Source organism: Andrena cerasifolii, chromosome 10, assembly GCF_050908995.1.
Source record: "Andrena cerasifolii isolate SP2316 chromosome 10, iyAndCera1_principal, whole genome shotgun sequence".
In the NCBI taxonomy this organism is placed as follows: domain Eukaryota; kingdom Metazoa; phylum Arthropoda; class Insecta; order Hymenoptera; family Andrenidae; genus Andrena; species Andrena cerasifolii.
The window spans coordinates 5668418-5686180 of record NC_135127.1 but is presented as its reverse complement, the minus strand read 5'-3'; the positions used below and the strand labels follow the sequence as shown (position 1 = coordinate 5686180).

General features: G+C 40.8%; 3 protein-coding genes across 7 annotated transcripts; 2 read left to right on the top strand and 1 right to left on the bottom strand.

Annotated features, from left to right (window-relative positions):
- Positions 1-269: 269 nt before the first annotated feature.
- On the top strand, positions 270-5391 carry LOC143374328 (odorant receptor 10-like). Of its 3 annotated transcripts, XM_076822380.1 has the most exons (5): positions 270-398; positions 1072-1247; positions 2756-3091; positions 3768-4043; positions 5086-5391. In XM_076822380.1, the coding sequence occupies exons 2-5, from the start codon at positions 1128-1130 to the stop codon at positions 5140-5142; spliced, it is 789 nt and encodes a 262-aa protein (XP_076678495.1). In that variant the 5' UTR covers positions 270-398; positions 1072-1127; the 3' UTR covers positions 5143-5391. The 3 variants fall into 3 exon arrangements, with proteins under 3 accessions (XP_076678495.1, XP_076678496.1, XP_076678497.1); XM_076822381.1 differs by lacking the exon at positions 270-398 and having other exon boundaries at positions 941-1247; XM_076822382.1 differs by lacking the exons at positions 270-398; positions 1072-1247 and adding an exon at positions 1602-2003.
- Positions 5392-5806: 415 nt separating this feature from the next.
- LOC143374327 (odorant receptor 13a-like) lies at positions 5807-17753 on the top strand. The gene is made up of 6 exons (XM_076822379.1): positions 5807-6837; positions 7113-7365; positions 13774-13877; positions 14748-15086; positions 16241-16516; positions 17149-17753. Exons 1-6 carry the CDS (start codon positions 6643-6645, stop codon positions 17206-17208), a joined length of 1227 nt encoding a protein of 408 aa, XP_076678494.1. The 5' UTR covers positions 5807-6642; the 3' UTR covers positions 17209-17753.
- On the bottom strand, positions 7018-12396 carry LOC143374326 (uncharacterized). 3 transcript variants are annotated; one of them, XM_076822378.1, is made up of 6 exons: positions 12262-12396; positions 10608-10864; positions 10182-10451; positions 9968-10101; positions 9718-9886; positions 7018-9035 (listed from the first exon to the last, which is right to left on the bottom strand). In XM_076822378.1, the coding sequence occupies exons 2-6, from the start codon at positions 10860-10862 to the stop codon at positions 8634-8636; spliced, it is 1230 nt and encodes a 409-aa protein (XP_076678493.1). In that variant the 5' UTR covers positions 10863-10864; positions 12262-12396; the 3' UTR covers positions 7018-8633. The 3 variants fall into 3 exon arrangements, with proteins under 3 accessions (XP_076678493.1, XP_076678491.1, XP_076678492.1); XM_076822376.1 differs by lacking the exon at positions 12262-12396 and adding an exon at positions 10981-11108; XM_076822377.1 differs by lacking the exon at positions 12262-12396 and adding an exon at positions 10981-11095 and having other exon boundaries at positions 9718-9880.
- Positions 17754-17763: the final 10 nt, after the last annotated feature.

The following is a 17763-nucleotide window of genomic DNA, read 5'->3' as shown; positions in this document are numbered from 1 at the left end:
GGTGCTCTATCATATACATATAATGCAGCAGAAATCTTGCGAACAAGAATAGGAAGGACTGTCGACACGTGGGAAAGGCAGCTATCGGATCAAAGAGATGACAATTGCACGTCTCGCGGTGGATCAGCGTGGGTCGAAGATGCTTGGCGATGAGGTTTCGTATCCGCTGAGAAATCCACCACCTCGGTCATTTGAAATTCAACGTGTGCTGGTTGCAGACTCGGACCATCTCTGTACGCATATCAGTGTTCTTCATCAAACTGGTCGGGATCTGGTTGGTGGACAATCCCAGAGATAAGATTTGGAGGCAGTTCGCTTTGGGTTACTGTACCTTCTGCGTGTTGTACGCGGTCGGCACGCAGTGTACGGGTCTTTACTTCTCGTACGGGAACAACAATGTGAGTGGAACACTTTTCCGTAGAATAAGTAGCGCTAGGCCCCGCACAGAGATGGGCAAAAATTTTATTTAAATAAAATTTCGTATAGAAAGTAAGAGTTACAAAAAAATCGTCATTCCTTCGTTAACGCGAGTTAAATTTATTCCACACGTGACGAATAATTTTTTTCTAACTTTTATTCGTCACTCGAAATTTTATTTAAATAAAAATTTTGCCCATCTCTGGCTCCGTAACGCGTTCTTGAAAGAGAAGAGTGTCACGTGCACGTGCTGCTGGACCGGGTATTTTTCTTCGTGCTGTAGTACACTGTTGTTGCAATCCTTGAACGGAGTTCCATTCAACTTTGGAATGTCAGCGTGTGTATTTTTTAAAATTATGTTCCCACGTGTTAAAATAATTTTCTCGAAAACGAAGCGCGATATTAAAAAATATATTCTATAATTTCGTATTCTCGGGCCTATTGATTATGCCCTTAAAAGGATTGCCAGCTGTAGTGAAACACCCTGTATTATAATAAATGTATCGAGTTCGATATCCATTAATGTGACGTTTGTATTCCATTTGACATAGCTGGGATTATGATTTTGGAATTCTAGGAGTTCATTTATATCTTAAGTACTGCCTTCACAGTCGCCTTGGTGTGGTGCAAGGTGTTTTTATTGTTTGTGCACAGGAAAGGATTTTTTTGGTTATTCAATTACATGGAGACGAATTTCTGGCATAAGAATTATGATTCTTACGAGAAATCGATCATGGCAGAATGCAACAGAGCCTGCTCTTTCTTCATCATCTTCTTTGTTTTATTTATGCAAGGCACTATTGTTTGTTTTGCCACACAGGCAATCGTGGGTGAGTTTATTGAATTATGTTCACAAGTAATTAATTGCGCACTAGAGTGCAGTTGTCATTAATAGTTTAGTTCACACACTGCACTTTCTCACTTGACACGCGAAAGTCTAATTTTCATTTTCAATAATTATTTAAACTCCAGAATTAATACTGCCTCTCGATTAAACTTCATCACAGGTATAACATAACATAATAAAATGAAATTCTAACGCAGTAAGAATTTCTAATTATTATCTTGTAACACTGGAGGGTTATTAAATAGCAAGGACTTTATTTAGACAGGTTAGAAGCGCACGGAATATCTCAGAAATATTCTCTCGTGTTTTCTTTACTTTGCTCTAATTAATTATCCGTATGTCACTGCGAAGTCGCAGTTTATATATAATTGTTTAAGGGTGTGTTGTTAAAGTTCTGAAGTAAATTCTAACTCCTTCTTTTCAATACCCTGTATTGCTAATAAAGAATCACTTCGGCTGTGCCTAGATCTGCCAATGCTTTGAGCTTATTAAATAGAACGCATCGGGACTCTACAGTTTAGAATATTACCGCTTATTTTCATATTTCTTCACTCACGTTCACCGACGAAAATCACGTTCTTAATAGAAGCCATGGAAACGACAGAAATCAATTCTGAGTGTCTATATTTTAGAGAATAGAGGGAAAAATGATTCGGATAGGGTACTTCCGTTTAACATGTGGGTGGACATAGACTGGTTAAGCGAGACACCTTACTATGAACTAATATATTTTGTCCAGGTACTGCCAAACTTCAACTCCCCTCTTTCGCTTCGTAGACAGTAGAACTTTTTAACTCACGACAACACTATGCGAGATGTAGTGAAAAGTGGGATCCCTTCACGAAATGACAAGTCCTACGCAGAATTCGTAGAACGCGTTTTCTTCGTGCGACATTTCATAAAAAAATTGCGATTTCGCTGGCTCGCGACAACTATTAACGTGCAACGTATAATATAATTCGTATAAAGGCCAAGCTAAATTAAATAGCACCCCTATGAACAGGTAAACCGAGGGGACATATTTAATTTAAATTAGACAGGAATAATCATTTAGTTAAAGTTTTCTTGTGTTTTTGATAAATATTATCAACAATGTTACAAAAATATAATTTTTGCAATATTTTTTTCAATTTCTCGAGAATTCTCGAGAATTCTCAAGAAATATGATCTCATTTCTGATTTCTCGAGAAAGAAAAAATATCGAGAAATCAGGAACACTAAGGGAGATGTTGTTCAGAATGACGACTCTGACAACGTATGTGAAGGTCATCGAAATCGGCGAGGGCGCAGTTCATTGGCAAGTTTACCGCAAAAGAATTCCACCATCACTGTACAACTGTTCCTCGGTTTACCAAGAGACGATTGTTTCTAATTCCGTGGCATACCTAATTGTCACTGCATCTCGTAGCATATAGTTCCGCTTAAATTGCAAGCACAGTAGTGCCACCTTCACTTTAATATGCTCCTCAAATCGGTAATATATATTTGCAGGTATTAAGCTTATACCATATCTGCATCAGCTTCTTCAGTTGCGACAATTTCTTGTGCCTCATGAGCCTGCACATTGCGACTCAGTTTCGCATACTGCAGTACAGGCTGCAAAATTTAACCGACTTGAAGGCCCTGAAAATGCAAGACGAAACGTCCGACAAGGCCCTCTTGTATTACGCGGAGCAGTGCCACGAAACGTTTAAGCAATGTGTCCGAGACCATCAGGCGCTGATCATCTACTGTTACACCCTTGAAACTGTTTTCACAGAGATGGCATTGGGGCAAGTGTTAACTTCCAGTGCCCTAATGTGCCTGCAGGCTTATCAGCTCACGCAGGTCAGTGTACGTTGCTTCACACAAGCAAACATCCCGAATCCGGATATTCAAAAAATTCTGAAACTTTGTGAATATGTAGGGGATTTTCTCCTGATTAGAACGCAATTTTTGTTTGCCACCCGAATTTACTCGAAAGGGTAAATTTTAACAAACAAAAAGATCACCTTTAAAGCCTTTAAAGCGTCATTTTTAAAGCACATGCATATTTCATACCAACTTTTTTTTCAATCTCTACGATAATAATAAACATTGGGTAAAACGGACACATCTGGATTTGCTTTCATTTTTTACAAATACATTGAAAAGAAAGTGTTTCTTTCGGGGAAAACGACTGCCTAAGTAATCTTAAATACTACGATTCGATTCCTGAGAAGCCAAGTTATATTAGTAAAAACAAATGTACTTACAGTACGATTAGTACCATCTGTACTTTCGTCAATAAATCTTCTCTACTTTGAGTATCCATGTCTGAGTAATGAGTATCCATCAGCTACGGAATGAAGGCTTTTCCTTCTCTTAAACTGTAGATGCTGCAAGTGTGTCCTGCGACGGTTGAACACGTGGGACAGTGGCTTAAGCAGTTAACATTATTAGTGTTGACCGCTGTATCAATGAATGTACTATATTCTTGCCATATAACACGTGCATGTTTCTAATTCACGCGACATGTGTGCAGTCAGGTGCTCGGATTATCAGGCGTATGATTTACATATGCTTCTTCATGGCCAGCTTGACCCAGCTGTTGATGTTCACGTACAGCTGCGACCACATCATTGAAGAAAGCACGAATGTAGGCACTGCGGCGTACACTGGTCCCTGGACGCACCTGCCAATGAACAAGTACAGCAAAATGCTGCGCAACAACATGCTGGTCATCATGTTGAGGTCCAAAGTACCATGTTGCGTCACCGCCTGTGGATTCTTCCCCGTGCGCTTGGAAACTTACACCACGGTAAACCCATTCTTTGCCTTTCGCGGTTTTCGTTCGGGAAAGTTTCGAAACAAATTTTGAAGAAATTTATCGTTGAGCAGAGCCCAAATTCCACTCGACTTTTAATTGCCATCGTTCACGAGCAGGTAGAGATAAAGTGAAGTGTACACGAAGGAAACTTAAAACAGAAGTACTTTTTTAAAATACGTCCAATCGACTTCAGTATTTTAGGGAAGCTGGAAGGGTTAGTTGACTAACAAGGGAAGATCCCGAACCCGAAAATTCAAAAAATTCTGAAACTATGTAGGGGATATGTAGGGGATTGCCTCCTGATCGCAACGCAATTTTTGTTTGCCGCCCAAATTCACTCAAAGGGGGTGAAATTAATCCCTGAAAATTCGGCTATTTTCCGATTTTGTGTTATAACTCGCGAAATGTAAGAGATAGAACAAAAGTTACTTCTTTTAATTAGACCTAGCATTTGGTAAACAAAAAATATTATACAGTTCACGAGTTATAACAGAAAATCGGAAAATAACCTGATTTTCAGGGGATCAATTACACCCCCTTAGAGTGAATTTGGGCAGGAAACAAAAATTCCGTTGTAATCAGGGGGAAATTCCATACATATTCACGAAGTTTCAGAATTTTTTGAATTTCCGGGTTCGGGATCTTCCCTTGTAAGTGACGTGTTTCGTCGTTTTGAAGAAAAATGCAATCGGTTGGAATAGCGAAGAAAATAGTGAAAGTCGGTTTTTCAAATTTTCATCCGAGCCTGTGATGAAAATTAAAAAATTTCAATTTACTTAAATCAACAAACAATTGCATTTTTTTTTCAAAAACGACGAAACACGTCACCTAGTAAACTAATCCTTCAAGCCTCTCTAAAAAACTCAAATTGTTTGGAACAATTTTATAAAAGTTATTCTGTTTTAAAGGATGTGCCAATAAATTTTGGAATCACTGTATGTATAGGCGTGATTTTACTGAATGCGTAAACGTTTCTTCCACGAATGCTGATTTAACGATCTTGTTTGTGAAAATACATGTTTTCTTTTTATAGGTTTTAAGTACAGCGATGTCGTATTTTACACTGCTGAGGAACAATGTGCTACAATGATGTTCTATGACAATGCGCAAACACGCGTAGTGTTATATTATTAGCTCCGAATATAGTAGAAACAAATGTATTACTCGTAACCCTCGAAATATTGATTTTATAATAAAGTAGTAACTTCGGAGAATTATTAAAACGCCAATGAGTAACTTTTCTTATAATGATATCACTTTTGCACAGCAGTACAGTACGTAGTATACCTTTACTAGGCAGCTTATCTTTGTGGGAATGTAAAAGGAAAAGAAGAAGGAAATGGAGCAATATTTACTGTTCTCATTAAGGGGTTATACCTAGTTAGGCGGCCGAAAAGAGGCGAAAAGAGCCGAAAAAGAGTTTGTGATCTTTTTTTTGAAAATGCGGAAGCATTTATTATAAATTTTATTATACAATTTTATTACTTATTATAAGTAATAAAATTTAACTTTATTATAAACGTAAATTTTTTCTACCAAAAAATTACCAAATGTTCTTTAAATGTTGCTCCTTTAAGTATAAAAAGTTCTATAAAAATATATGCTTCCGCTTTTCCAAAAAAAAATCACAAACACTCGCCTCTTTTCGGCCGCCTGACTAGGTATAATTCTCTAAGTCGGGATGAATTTTTTGCACAAAAACTGTTCGACAAATTAATTTGAAGTTTGGCAGACTGTTTGATAGTATCTTGAACTATTGTTCTGAATTTTTATGGCACCACAGCTAGCCACATTCCTATAGATCAAGAATCTCTTTTCCTTTTTGTATTTCAGGTAATCCTTAGGGTACTTTCCATCATCGCCAGGACCACCCTTTTTTTCAACGCTCTCAGTCAGCACTCTATATATTTTTTACCGAGACACAAAAATTAAGCACAATAGTTCAAGATACCATGAACCAGCCTGCAAAATTTCAAATTAATTTGTCGAGCAGTTTTTGTACAAAAAATTCACAAAGATCCTAACCAAAATTCTCGTCCCCACGAGGTAGAATCGCCCCTTAAAATGTAGAATTTGCAATTTGGGGTGAGCAAAGAATAATAAACAGCTCTTGAATTTCACTTGATAGAAAGTCGATCACGTCCTCCCAATTTTTGCCTAGCAGCCCACCACTTAATAGTCGCGAGGTTATAAGAAACTTTTTTTTCCGATTTAACGCTAAACTCCCGTCATCGCCAATAGATATTCAACTGCTGATTACTATTCAGATCCAGTCTCACCGAGGGTTCCACGGGACTGTTCCCTGAGTCATGCATAACTCATCGATCCCAGCCATTACAGTCACGCTAAAGACTAGCAATTGCACTTGCATGCATATCATAATACCTTTTTCCCGTTCGAATGACAGTACACGAATGAAGCGAAAAGCAACTACAAAGTGGACGAGCGATGAATAGGGGGGTGTCGTTAGATGAAAGACTAGATGAGAGACTAGATCTAACCGAACACTTTCAATTCATTTTGATAAATCGACGCGGGGATTCTATGTGCGGACATCTAATCCGGACGGTTAGTTTATGCGAACGCGAACATGAGCTCAGTGCACAGCAAAGACGTCTCCCTCGCCATATCGTCCTTCTTCGTGAAGTGCGTTGGCTTCTGGTCGGCGACTAATCGTTTCGAGCAATGGCTGAGAACTATCACGCTGATGTACACCGTCTTCACGATTGGATTCTCTGTGTGGGTCCAGATACGAGACTTTTATTACTCCTGGGGAGATTTTGGCGTGAGTGAGCTGGTGTTTCGGTGGAACTGGACTCCAAACGAACGGGGGCCGATTAGAATGAAATCTTAGAGTCTTGGGGCTTTCTGGTCCGTCGTCTTTCCAATCCACTTCATATTTCGTTCGAGCTCTAAGTTCGTCAGATCATTCTTAATAATGAGATAATGAAACTGTACCGATTAATTTTAAGATTAACGTTTAGAGATTTATTGCCTATAAATACAATTTCAATTAACACAGCCGACGCTTCCAATTTGCATATTGCTTCGTTGTTATAGGCCTGCACGTACATCGCATGCAACATTTTATGCTTGAACATCGCTTTGTTCAAAATACTTGTCCTGTTTCTGCATAAGAAGGGATTCCTCACTCTGGTCGCGTACATGCAGAAGAACTTTTGGAGCTCAAAGTATGCGCCGCACGAGGAGACGATTTTTACTAGCTGGAAACGAATCTGTACATACTTTATTTGCGTCTTCACGCTGTTTACGGAACTTTCCATTGTCAGTTATGCGATTAGGCCGATTTTGGGTAAGTTGGTCAACTTCTAATTGCGAGTGATTAAAGTATTGTAAAGTTGCCGACGTTGGTCACTGATTGAGGGCCTTGCGCAAGATGGGTGCATCTTTATTTTTTACAGTACTTGAGCTGTGAAGTGTAGTATATGTAAAACAAAATCTACATCGTTTGATGAAAACCCGACAACAAATTATGAGTCTGCTTCGCGCAATAGGAATGTTTCAGATTTGAAAAATTTGCCAAAAATAGAAACTTATCGACCGAATAATTAGCACTTATTGTGTGAAAATATATATTTTTCAATTAGTGTTATCTTCTTAATTTTGGGTCAAAGAAATAATTTTATAAATGGTTTCTTCTAATTTACTTAAAGTTGGTAAAGATTCAGCTGCACCCCTCTTGCTGCAAGGTCCTCGATTGGCGAAAGTGCGATACGCCCCTAAATCTTCGCGCCTGCCGGCAAAGATTTAGGTACTCGCGCGGTCTAATGACTGTTTCAATGACAGCAATAATACTAAGGGGGTAAAAAGGAGCAAAGTTACTTAAAGAGCCATCGCAGCGATAGATTCAAAAGCGCGCGATTATTTGCTGTTTGGCTCGAGGCTTTTTTCCGTCCGCGGTGAACTTGCCAAATTTGGGGTAAAAGAATATTCTATGAGAAAAACACACACCGGCGTTATGCTACTACGATTCTGCACACGTTTCATGTGGTCGCGTCCCTCCGAGCCACATCGGTATATTTTATATACCGTTATTTTTATTTCTGACCCAACTGCCCGAAACGTTGCGGGACCATTGCCGCGTAATATCTCCGAAACGTTGCGGGACCATTGCCGCGTAATATCTCCGAAACGTTGCGGGACCATTGCTGTAAAATCCCCGAAGCAATGTTGCAGAAATATCTGCCGCAGTGTTGCACAGTGGCGGACATAGCAATTTACTTGCAACGTTCCGAGAACATTCCGTGCAATGTTTCAAATGTTGCACCGCAACGTAACTGAGACATTCCTGCAACAAAGTGTGCTGTGGGGGTTTATTTTAAAAAATGCAGATGCTTAATTTTGCCGGGCCAGCACATACTAAGCTTTGTTGTTCGCATATAATTACTGTACCCGCGTACAAAGAGTTTTGAACTTTGGTTCCACTTGTTACCTCCCTTGTTCGACTTATTGGTCAATCCTATAATTAAAATTATGCTCTCCCTCTCTCCATCTCCCCTCCCTTCCTCCCACCCCCTTTCTCGCGAGGAGATCCCTTTTCAATAGCACCGAATTTCAAACTCACAGATCGAGTAAGCCACTTTCTGCGTACTTCCGTAATCTCTTGACCATCACCTTTCTATACACTGGGTTACTGAGGCTAGGAATATCACGAGTCCCGTCTGCGGATAACAATTCATCGAGGTCTTTCGTTTCGTTCTTGTCCAGCAACATTATCGGCAGAGCCGTGATCGAGAATCCCATGGCGCATATTTCACGCTCCTTCATATACTGCTTTATTTCGTGGACACTGGGCGGCGCTGTTTTACAACTTAGTTGCTCCATCGTGCTCGACAATGTTCGGTGGTACTCGTTGAGCAGCTCGTCCATGCTGCTCTCGTAAACTTGCGCCGCAGGACTGGTGGACAGGAAGTAGAGCAGGTCGATCGCGGGTGAAGTGTAGACACACATTTGGAAATCCACCTGCAACGTCAATCGAACCTCGATTGTTCTGGCATGGAGCGTGAACTGAATTGGAAATTAAATCTGTGCACGGGGAAAGACGCGAGATTCGTGTTTAGGAGGTCGCCACAGTCGAGAGTTCGTGTGCTCTTTCGCGTGTCTCGTATCACAAAATGTCGGCTCCTTACAAGCATGCAATGACAGCTGGGGAATGTGCGGCGTACGTAAACGCGATCGAATCGGATTTATTGCATTATTAATACACGACGCGACGAACAGTGTTACGCGTATATGGACAAAAGTCAAGAATCCGAAATGTTTGATCCAGAAATTCTTGTGTCTTAAAATGTTAATAAAGGAACGTAGGTTTCAGTGTATAACTTCTGCTGAATTTATTAATTTTCAATGAAAAAATTGGCAAAAACCTTTTTATTTAATAAAAAATTATAAATCGCTTTAATTTTTTAAATGTAATTTTATTTTATTTGTTTCATCAATCCATGCATCTTTGTATCCTGTTTAAAAAAGTATTAGGGTACTTAGGTCGAAAACTGATTAATTCAGAAGTTATGAGTTTGGTCCCAGCGGCCCATGTACTTCGACACACTGTGGCGACGTTTCGAGGCGATGGGCCTTTGTCGCACGGCTCCTTTTCTTTCACGATAAATCGAACGTCGCGTCGATAGAAAAGAATAATACTTACAAAAATATGCTGGACCGGCTTTCCGTCCTCGTATCTGAATAACATGTTGTTCACCCAACAATCTCCGTGATTGATCACGTTGAACTGATCATCCCGACGTTTCACCGCTTTCGCGACATGGCTGTATAAACGCGACGAAATAGCACGAAGTTTTTCTGCGTAGCTGTAGCTTTTGTAAACAGACGAAACTCGACCAATTAACGATGAGCTGCTAATGCTGGAATAATTACGTCGTTGGTCGTCTCTTTACCTTTTATCAAGTTCCGACCACTGCTCTACTTCCTTTGCCAAAGCTAAGACACCGCCCGTGAAAAACTCAGTTATCTCTTTCGGGTGCTCTTCGTTGCATATACCCTTCCTGTAGTTAGACTTTTGTTTCGGTTCCTGTTACGATAAATTAAATTGTTAATAATATTTATACGTTGACCACTATCAGACGGAGATTTCGATGGAGGAATGTTTACCTTCTCGCACAGAGCGACGGAGCTGGCGTGAAACTTCCCCAATCCTCGCATGGCCAACAGGCTGTGAGCTAGGTCCAGACCGGCTTGTCGGTCGGCCATGCGAAACCCAAGGGGTGCGAGATCCTCTATTATCAGACACAGAGGCCGTTCCATCCGTACGTGAAGAACTCGCGGGCCCAGACGGTTTTCATAACCGAGCATATCGTTCATCTTCCTCAGGGCATCCATCAACATGGTGATCTCCGTGTCGAAGATTTCGGCCTTCGTGATCTTTTAAAACGTTCTAATATTACGCCCGTGTCTTTACACCTATTCTCGATCTACCTTCTTCTAAGGGAACGTTGTCGATCGATTTTACTCACGACTAGTGTACGCGAACTTGTAGCTTAATGAGAAAGTGGTACATGTTCTGTTAGGATAACTCACAATGTCCCTTCGTGCACCTTCGACTATCGGCTCAAATTTGAAGAGGAGCGACTTCTTCTCAGTCACTTTATTGTCACCCTGATTTCGCGTGAACTCGATGGCCACTCTCATCAGATCGCTGGTGTAGTTGTCACCCTTGGCGGTGGCCGGTTTCACAAATATATCGATCACTCGGATCGTCCTGTCGTCCTCCGATATCCGCAGGAGCCTCTCGGTGAAGTCTAGGTTCAGCCATGACGGCGTCTCTAGGGCCATTTCTGAAATTGGAATTGGAATTGGAGAATTTCCTCGGCAAATCATTGTTCTTCTCGGCGCGTCTTCCCTATAAAATCACTTCACAACTCCACCAAAATCTCTGAAACTCAACTCTTACCCCTTTCCCCAACCATCGGGCTATCTAGACGATGTACCTTAGCGGTCCCCATCTCGAAATGGCCAGGTACGAAATCCCCTTCCCCTTTTCGCCCTATGAGGCACGATCTCCTCCCTCACATTTAAAATCTAAACAAGTCCCTCGTTCAAAAAACCTACTTAACTCGAGACCACGTCTCACCCCTCTCTACGACAAATCAAATACAAGCCACCCTCAAACCTCCCCAATTAAAAACCCCCAAAATCCATCCAATGCGTCGAGTGCACCTTTTCAAAGCCCAAGGAAAAACCCCGAAATGTGCTAATGCGCTCTAACGGGTGTCACACTGGTGCGCGGTTACTGCTTAACCTTCCCTGGTTGCCTGGTGCTACGAAACTGGCCTTTGTGCCTAAAACTCCCATCTCCCTTTGTGCTACGAAGCTTGCCTTCGTGCCTAATACTCCCACCTCCCTTTGTGCTACGAAGCTTGCCTTCGTGCCTAACCTTTCCCATACCAACCCCATATTGTCACAGTCCTAGAGTCCGCCACCCTGGGACGTGACACAGCTACTCTTTGTTTTCTATTATTACTGAGAATTTGAAATATAAAAGTTCATTAGTTTCCCTATGATATTATGCAGTTTTATTTCTTCCCATCATCTACCGTAATTCTTTATTCGCCTTAAACAAACTGGCATTCCAAATATACTGCACTTCCTCTACGTATTAACCAAACGTGCCTGTCTACAACGCATTGCAGATTAATCAGTACTCCCTCGATATTCCCGCGGGCTTCTACAATGATAAATACAAGAAAAATATGATTCACTGCGCACTTATTTACGGCAGTTACACCCCGATCCCGCTACACACTTCGTTAGCTGTTGGAAATTGATTAACTGTAAAGATTGCTGACCCAATTGTTCCGAGGTTGTTACACACACATGCTTCTTATAGCTAGACTATTCAAGTCAATTATTTCTGGGAATATGATTTAACAACCTATGTTAGAGTTATTCGAATTAATGGCAGCTTAAAGATTCCCCAGCAACAGAACAGCAAGTAGAATAGAATATAAATTATTTTCGTCCGAATAGTACGCTCCGAGTACTTTTCACAACACGAGAATCTCTCATTGGAACCATGAGTATTTATTAAAAGATCCAACGTTCTTTCACTTGTGCAGTTCCCAAAGATCTCTGCTTTAGGGCAATACAGCTTACAACTCAACAGTCACTCGCGTAAGAATTTCTGTTATACGATACATCGCTCTTACTGCCGCGACTCATCTTCGCCACTGACCTGCGAGGTCGAAGCGTATCGTGGACCGTACGGTTAATGGGTCACTTAGGTTTGCCTCCGTGAATGTCTAGGACGAAGTGAGCCACGCAGAATCGAAGTGTCACGTTTTATACGGGCGTCACTCATTACTTATTCTCCAATGACAGGCTCCAGGCAGATGACATCAGCTATCGTTAACAGCCGTGGATAACAATCAAGAAGGATATAAAACCTCAGATGATTTCCTCTATCGCTGCTGTTGCACATGCACGCGTTCTCTTGTCTTTCGCGTGGCGTTTGATCGACTATGGAAGTTGAAATTTAGCTTGCTAATTGCGTCGGCGCTTTTCACAGACCTCCACTTAGCTCTATCTCCAAGATTAAATTGAAAATTCGCTTAAGCAGGAAGATGGACGAATGTCAGCTCTCTAGCAACGCCAAGCCGAATTAATAGTCTCGCTATTAGTGTCTAAATTATCCTAAATAATTGTCTCGCGTTTTCCTTGGCAGATACTCTCCACTGATAAGTGATTTTAAAAAACACGTGACAAATAGATATTCGAGATAAGAATTCTTGCAACTTATCGAGTAACCTGTTGAAAGAGGAATGATTCTTTGTACTCGTGTGGCGCGGCCGTTTTCCTTGGCAGATACTCTCCACTGATAAGTGTTTTCAAGAAACGTGACAAACAGAAATTAGAGATATGAATTCTTACAGCTTACTGGGTACCCTGTCGAAATATTTAGAGATAAGTACGTGTTACGGCAAGAGCAACGATTCTTCGCGCACGTGTGGCGCGGCCGTTTCCCTCTCAACTGTTTTCATTCTTGGCGAAACAGCGTTCGAATTCATTGCATTGAATTCCAACGCGTAGCGTCGGCGTCGACTGCGAACGAGGCTGGTACACGATCCGATATGCGCACGTGGCACTGTAGTATTACAATGCAGAAATCGTTAGGGGGCATGCCTCTTATAGTGTAGTGTTTTATTATACTATATATATATGACAGATGAGTGTTCATTGCGAGGGGAGATATGATACAATGCGCGTTATCTTCAGGGCCGGCGGAACCCATTATGCAAGTTACGCGCCGCATAAGGGCGCCAGCCGAAGGGGGCGCTAAAAAACTATGTCGTACACTTAATAACAAAGGAATCCAACTCCCACGTAAACAAAATATAAATGTATTTTTTTTTTATTGTACCTCGTAAAGACGAAACATATTAAATAGAAAACAGGTGCAAAAATTTGGGGGCGCCAAAAATTTCCTTGCATAAGGGCGCCAACCATCCTCGCCCTGGTTATCTTCATCACTCCTTTCCACGTGCATTACTCCTTCTTTCTAGCTCGACGAAACTCGAGCAGCAACGGTTCTGCAACGTTCCTGCAACGAACTGTGCTGTGTACGAACATATTCACACTTTCATAGTGTTCGTAATGCGACAGTTTGTGTTGCTGAAAATGTACCGTTATAAACATTCGATTAGAACCTTATTGTTAGAATCCTACTGAAACTGTTCTTTCGGTGCAGCAAATATTGGAAAGAACGAGTCGGACAGGATACTTCCGTTCAATATGTGGCTGAACCTGCCCTTGTCCATGACACCGTACTTCGAAATAACGTTCGCGCTGCAGGTATTACCAATTTCTGCTTAACAAACTCTACATCTCTATTGGCACTATTGCATCCATGTAATATTAACTAATAAGGGGAGGGCACCGTGTGGTAGACACCGATTTTGATGAGCCTTGGCACGATGGATCTATGTCGAAAATAAGGAAACGGGTGTCCGAGCGTTTCTGCCAATGGGCCTTAATAATAGAGATATTTACATGGAAATTATTAAAAATTTCAGTGGCCCTGGGGTTTTAGGGGGTAAAAATCACACACTACTCTGGCGTCCGCGGGAGATTCCCTTCTGGAGGCGTCGGGGTGCCTTTTGAAGATGTCTCCACGTGAAAAAAAACTATACATGTTTTTTTTATAATTTTTTTTTAACTTGGGGAAATCTTCAAAAGGCACCCCAACTCCATCAGAGGGAAATCCCTCGGGGCGCCAGGGTATTGTGAGATTTTTACCCTCTAAAACCCCACGACCACTATGAAATTCTTAATAATTTCCACGTAAATATCTCTATTATTAAGGCCTACTTGCAGAAACGCTCGGACACCTATTTACTTATTTTCGACATAGATCCATCGTGCCAAGGCTCCTCAAAATCGGTGTCTACCACATGGAGTCCTCCCCTTGTAAATACAATTGGAATATTTCTAAAGTAAACTATTTATGCGTCGTGAGATACTTTTTGATCGATAGCTCTAAACTTTTATGTATTAAATATCAATTCTGGGCTGAATTTAATCAGTGCTAACTACTTTCTGTCTCGAACAATATTTAATAGAACGTATTAAAATGCTACCGCATCGCTATTGAAACGTGGCGCAACCTAAGGGATGTTAATTATTACATCTACTAATTGATTTTTAAACTTTACATTCATACAGGTTTTAGCACTGTATCACGTTGGCGTCTGCTACATTTGCTTCGACAATTTCTTGTGCATGATGAATCTACACGTGGCGGCTCAGTTTCGTATACTGCAGTACAGATTCGCGAACATCCACAGGTTAAAATTTAACGAAGGTGTACCCGAGGAACGCCCGGGCACGAGTTCAGCGTGCTGTTCTGAAAACTGTTACGACACATTTAGGAAGTGCGTTCAGCAGCACCAGGCGCTGATTTCGTTCTGCCAGAAGCTCGAAGAAGTGTTCAGAACAGTTGTGCTGGCGCAAGTCCTGACCTTCAGCTTGTTGATTTGTTTCGTCGGATATCAAGTAGTACTGGTCAGTATGCACCGTTCACTCAACTACAGTAGAACCCCCACTATACGCATCAATACGGTGAGATGATATTCCGGGTAAAGAAATTTTCGGATTGTGGAACACAAACTTTTCTTGTAGTGATTATTCTAGATTTCAGAAAAGGTGATGCGAGTAACAGTACCAGAAATGAAAAATAGATAATATGAATGTGGTATCATATATGTTCCAGCGTAAAGAATTTTTGACAATTTTGCGACACTCGCATTATTTTATAGCTTCTGAAGTAGTATTTCCCGGTTCGTTACAGCAGCTCGTACTAAACGCCTCCTCGTTGATGGTATTACATATCGATGTGTTAACTCGAATGGTCAACTCCATCGTAGATTAGTGTGAATTGTATTCACACGTGCACGCGTGGGGCCTCACAGGCCCAAGTGAACAGTTAACTGAATATAAGAAAGGTACCTTTCAAATCAACTGTACCATATCTTATGTAGCTTTATGTAAGCCTGTTCTCGTGATATTGAAAAAGATTCAGATAACGATAACTCGTAGCGTCCACGTGATATTTCTTCAGTATTTCATTTTGTTCTAAATATTTTTCTTAATTTTCTTCCTCAAAATATCCATGCATTTCTTGATTTGGAGATATGGGCCTGTGAGGCCCAACGTGTGCAATGGTGTAATTTTAATTTAGTTGTGCACTGTAGGGGTATTCGTTGAAGTATATCTACTACGTTCGGCGTATGAGCGAACATTCGGATAGTAGACCGTTCGGATAATAAGGGGGTAGGTCAGTGGCGCCCTCGGGATTTAATCTTGGGCGAGCCGAGTTGAACGGATGAAAATATTTTTAATGCGATTCCATAAGATTCATTAGGTGATTATAAAAATTTATTTAAAGCCTTAAATTTTCTTTTCTTTTCTTCTTACAATGCCCTTTCTTTGGGGGGTGCCAGGGTCCCTTGGGCCCCCTCTGGGCGCGGCCCTGGTGTGGATACTGGAGGTTCTACTGTATTAAGCCGCGTGCCCACGGCAGGTGGAATCATGGCTTTACAAACTGCTATAAACAAAAGATGATGACACCTCCATGGTAAAAATGGAAGACTTTCCTATATAGTATACAAATATTTTTATATAATTTACTGATGCTAGCAACGTGATTTATTACCCAGGCAGATTTATCGTCCACAAGACGCTTTACATTTGTGAACCTCTTGCTGTCGAACATGTGCCACTTGTTCATGTTCACGTACAGTTGCGATTGCTTGATACACGAAAGTACGAACATTGCTGCAGCGGTGTACGCAGGGCCATGGACGAATTTGCCAATGAATCAATGTGGGAAATTACTGCGTACAGATCTGCAACTTGTCGTTATGCGATCGAGACGATCTTGCCGCCTGACTGCTAATGGATTCTTCCCCGTGTCGCTGGAAACCTATACTAGCGTAACTATTTTCGATTAATTTTCACTTAAGCAGTTTTTAATGTCTTGAAACAGAGAGTGTAGGGTTTTGGAACTTTTTATTTATAGAACAATATAAGTCATAAAAGGGAGTATGAAAAATAATATTTCCAGTGAATTGTTTACGATATTACAGGTGTGTTCCAAACCTCGCTGTCACTTGCCTTTACGGGCTACCCCTGTCATTTTCTATTTTCCCTATGTCACCCTTGAATTCACTCTTTCCTTCATCCTTCTTAACTTTTTCTGCACTTTGCAGGGTGCACTGTCACATCCTTTTCTATCTCTCACAACCCCGACCTTCATGTAACAGTAACAAGCCACCGAGAAGATTTTTCATAGTAATTATAATTTTCTAATTAATTCTAAACTAAACTAAAAAAATTTAATTAACATTCAGACTCCTAATCTTCACTGTGTCGATAATCCTGAAGTATCTAATTCGACGAAGTCTTACAGTCTTAAGTAAATGTTTCCCTTTCCTTTACTAGGAGAATCATTTTGTGTCACTTGTATAACCGACTTTTTTATGCACCACCCTTGTTTCCTCCTTAACTGTTTGGCTGTTCAAAATCCATAATATAAACTACAAACTTCTCTACATTTATTTTACAGATATTGAGTACCGCAATGTCGTATTTCACGTTATTACGTCGCAACTCCGAGGATGCATAGACTGCATAATTTTTCCCCGTTCTAATAACGCAGTGTGGTTACGGGGCATTATGTTTGTCGGGTGCGCGTATGAAAAATAAAGGGAAAATAGTTTTACAACAATAAAGAAAATTCTTGATATCCAACACTATTCTTTATCCATCGGAGAAGACACGTAATGTATACACAGCAGGATGTAGCAAACGCTCTACGGTAAGGACTTCCTTTTTGTAGACTTATCATATAACAATATACCTTTTGTAAAATAATGTAAATAGTAAGACTGTTCAGGGTGTCCGGCAACCGGTGACAGAAACTTTAAGGGGGTCTACAGTCCAAAATGAGACGAAAATCGAGAATGGCGAAATTGCGTTTGATGTTTCGCTTTCAAGTTATTAATTTTCGAAAATACTTGTAATTAAACTTGCAATAATAAATAAAATATGTATATAGTTCAAAAGAAAAAGTCACGAAATTCAGTCAGCCACGGCGAAGGCAGTGCCATAACTACCTAGAGAGACCCAATTATGGGGAGAATCCTATTTTTTAATTGCAAATGGTTGCTATCAGAGCATT